This window comes from Choloepus didactylus, chromosome 6 (genome assembly GCF_015220235.1).
Source record: "Choloepus didactylus isolate mChoDid1 chromosome 6, mChoDid1.pri, whole genome shotgun sequence".
Lineage (NCBI taxonomy): Eukaryota > Metazoa > Chordata > Mammalia > Pilosa > Megalonychidae > Choloepus > Choloepus didactylus.
In genome coordinates this window covers 141,840,030-141,842,491 of record NC_051312.1, presented here as the reverse complement: position 1 = coordinate 141,842,491, position 2,462 = coordinate 141,840,030, and the positions used below count along the sequence as shown (strand labels likewise).

At 44.0% G+C, this 2,462-nt stretch overlaps 1 protein-coding gene across 1 annotated transcript; it reads left to right on the top strand.

The window, feature by feature from the left end:
* Nucleotides 1–976: 976 nt before the first annotated feature.
* On the top strand, nucleotides 977–1,930 carry LOC119538689 (olfactory receptor 143-like). Its single transcript, XM_037841825.1, has one exon. The coding sequence runs from the start codon at nucleotides 977–979 to the stop codon at nucleotides 1,928–1,930; it is 954 nt and encodes a 317-aa protein (XP_037697753.1).
* Nucleotides 1,931–2,462: the final 532 nt, after the last annotated feature.

Sequence of the window (2,462 nt, the reverse complement as noted above, 5' to 3'; positions counted from 1 at the left end):
CTTGTAGGAAAGTACTAGAGATAGCAAATCAGAATGTCCCTCAAAATTCTTCTTTAGGAGCTGTTCTTAGGATCCAAGTGACATTGAGGGGAAGCCAAAGGGGCCAATGATCCTTTGCACTGGGGATTGGGAATTCTTCATGTGAAATAGAAGCTGAGTAGAACAGTGAGTCTCAGAGGATCCAATTGTTGGTCTATGATATAAACACAGGCTCAGTAGTATCTATCCTCAGGAGGCTCATCAAACTTGGGGAAAATCATGTGCAAGAGGATAATTCTCTGCACTTATCAATCTCCCCAGGACTGTAGGACCTGAAGTTCATTCCCATTGAAGCAAGCTGATTGTTTGGGAGGCTCATATAAGGTTGATGTTTTCCTCTCTGCAAGTGAAGAGGTCCTTCTGGGCAAATTCTCAAGTAGATATCACAGCTTGTTCCCCAGAATACCTAACCTAGCATGATGAAGACTGAGGACAGTGCTGCTGGCTATGGCTAGTGCCTCCTTCTTCATCGGAGACTCTGTCCAACGCAGGTCAGTGGAGACAAAGGACCCTCAAGGACCAGCATCAATGGGGTCTCCAGGCAAAGGTATTATCTGGATTTACTAATTTCCTTTGAAACCCACATCTACATAAGTCAAGGATTTGGGGGGAGAACTCCAGACCTTCATGTGAGCCTGGGAGAAGCCCAAGTCTGAAGGAGGAAATGCTGAGGCTTTAGGAGGTCTCTCAGCACTCTCCTCTGTACAGTGACCCACAAGCTGAGCAGTGGAGTGAGGAGGAAAGGACACTCTGGACTCTCAGGCTTGTGGAATCTCCTCAGGATGTCTGGCTCCTGGATGCCTGCTGTGTGTCTTCAGACAGCCCTCATCTCATAAACCAGCAGATCCAGAACTCCCTTGGCAGACAAAGCCAGAGGATACATCGCTAATGTTACCTTTATCCCTGCTTCTTTCTATAGCTCATGCCTGGGAAGTGAATGGCTGTGAAAAATGTCTCTTCAGTGACTGAGTTTATCCTTATGGGATTAACAGACCAACCTGAGCTCCAGATGCCCCTGTTTTTTCTATTTTTGGTGAACTATGTGGTCACCATGGTAGGGAATTTGAGTTTAATTAATCTCATTTGCTTCAATTCCCACCTTCACACCCCCATGTACTTTTTCCTCTTCAATCTCTCCTTCATAGATCTCTGCTACTCATTTGTCTTTACCCCCAAAATGCTCATGAGCTTTAATTCAGAGAAGAATATCATCTCCTTCGCAGGATGCATGACTCAGCTATTTTTCTTCTCCTTTTTTGTTGGCTCTGAGTGCTATGTGCTGACAGCCATGGCCTGTGATCGCTATGTGGCCATCTGTAAGCCTCTTCTGTACACCATCACCATGTCCCCTCAGGTGTGTTCTCTGCTGATGTCTGGTTCATATGTGATGGGGTTTGCTGGTGCGATGGCTCACACAGGGTGCATGATGAGGCTGACATTTTGTGACTCCAACATCATCATCCACTATATGTGTGACATCTTCCCCCTGCTCCAGCTCTCCTGTAGCAGCACCTATGCCAATGAGCTCGTGTCTTCAATTGGTGTGGGCATAGTTGTCATAGTTTCTAGTCTCATTATCTGTATCTCTTACACTCTGATTATTTTCAGTATCCTTCACATGTCATCAGCAAAAGGCTTGTCCAAAGCCTTCAGCACCTGTGGGTCTCATTTAATTGCTGTTGGTCTTTTCTATGGATCTGGGCTGCTCACTTATGTGAAGCCATCATCTGCTGGGTCTTTGGGACAGAAGTTTTTCTCAGTGCTTTATACTAATGTGGTGCCCATACTGAACCCCCTCATCTACAGCCTGAGAAACAAAGATGTCAAACTTGCTCTGAAGAAAACCCTAAAGAGAATAACAAAGAGAAGAGAACCAGTGGTGCTGCCTTAGTTCCTGCCTCCATTGCTGTGTCTTTTTCTCCTCTTCCAGTGGCTCCTCATCTTCTTCCCATCCTTCTTTTTCATCTCTTCTAAATTCTCATGTGAAGACTATTCAGTCTAATGTCTTTTTTTCACTTTTCAGTGTAACCATTTATTCTTTCAATACGTACATTTTATTTATCCATTTCATTTCTTAAGTAAAAGTTAATTGTGATCTATAATGTGCTCCACATTCATTACAAATATTCCTGAAAGGTAAGTCTCCTCTTCCTGTTCTCTAGTTGAGGAAATGATTTTGTGTCTTGATCAAGGTCACAGAACTAATGTTGGAGAACCCAGTGAAAGAAAAGAAAAGGAGATTGTAAATGATGGGAGAGAAATTCTGGAGAGTGTTTGAGAATGAGCCTGAAGGTGAGGTTGTCATGAAAATGATGCCTTCAGCCAAAGTGATTGTAGCATTGAGGGGATTGTCAAACCCGAGATATGCACATGTCCCCAGACAGGTTTGATTTCAGAGGAATCATCAGGACCAGCCACAAAGT

Bases quoted from the DNA above. Each gene is read 5' to 3' on its own strand.
- LOC119538689 (XM_037841825.1), top strand. From the start codon at position 977: ATGGCTGTGAAAAATGTCTCTTCAGTGACTGAGTTTATCCTTATGGGA.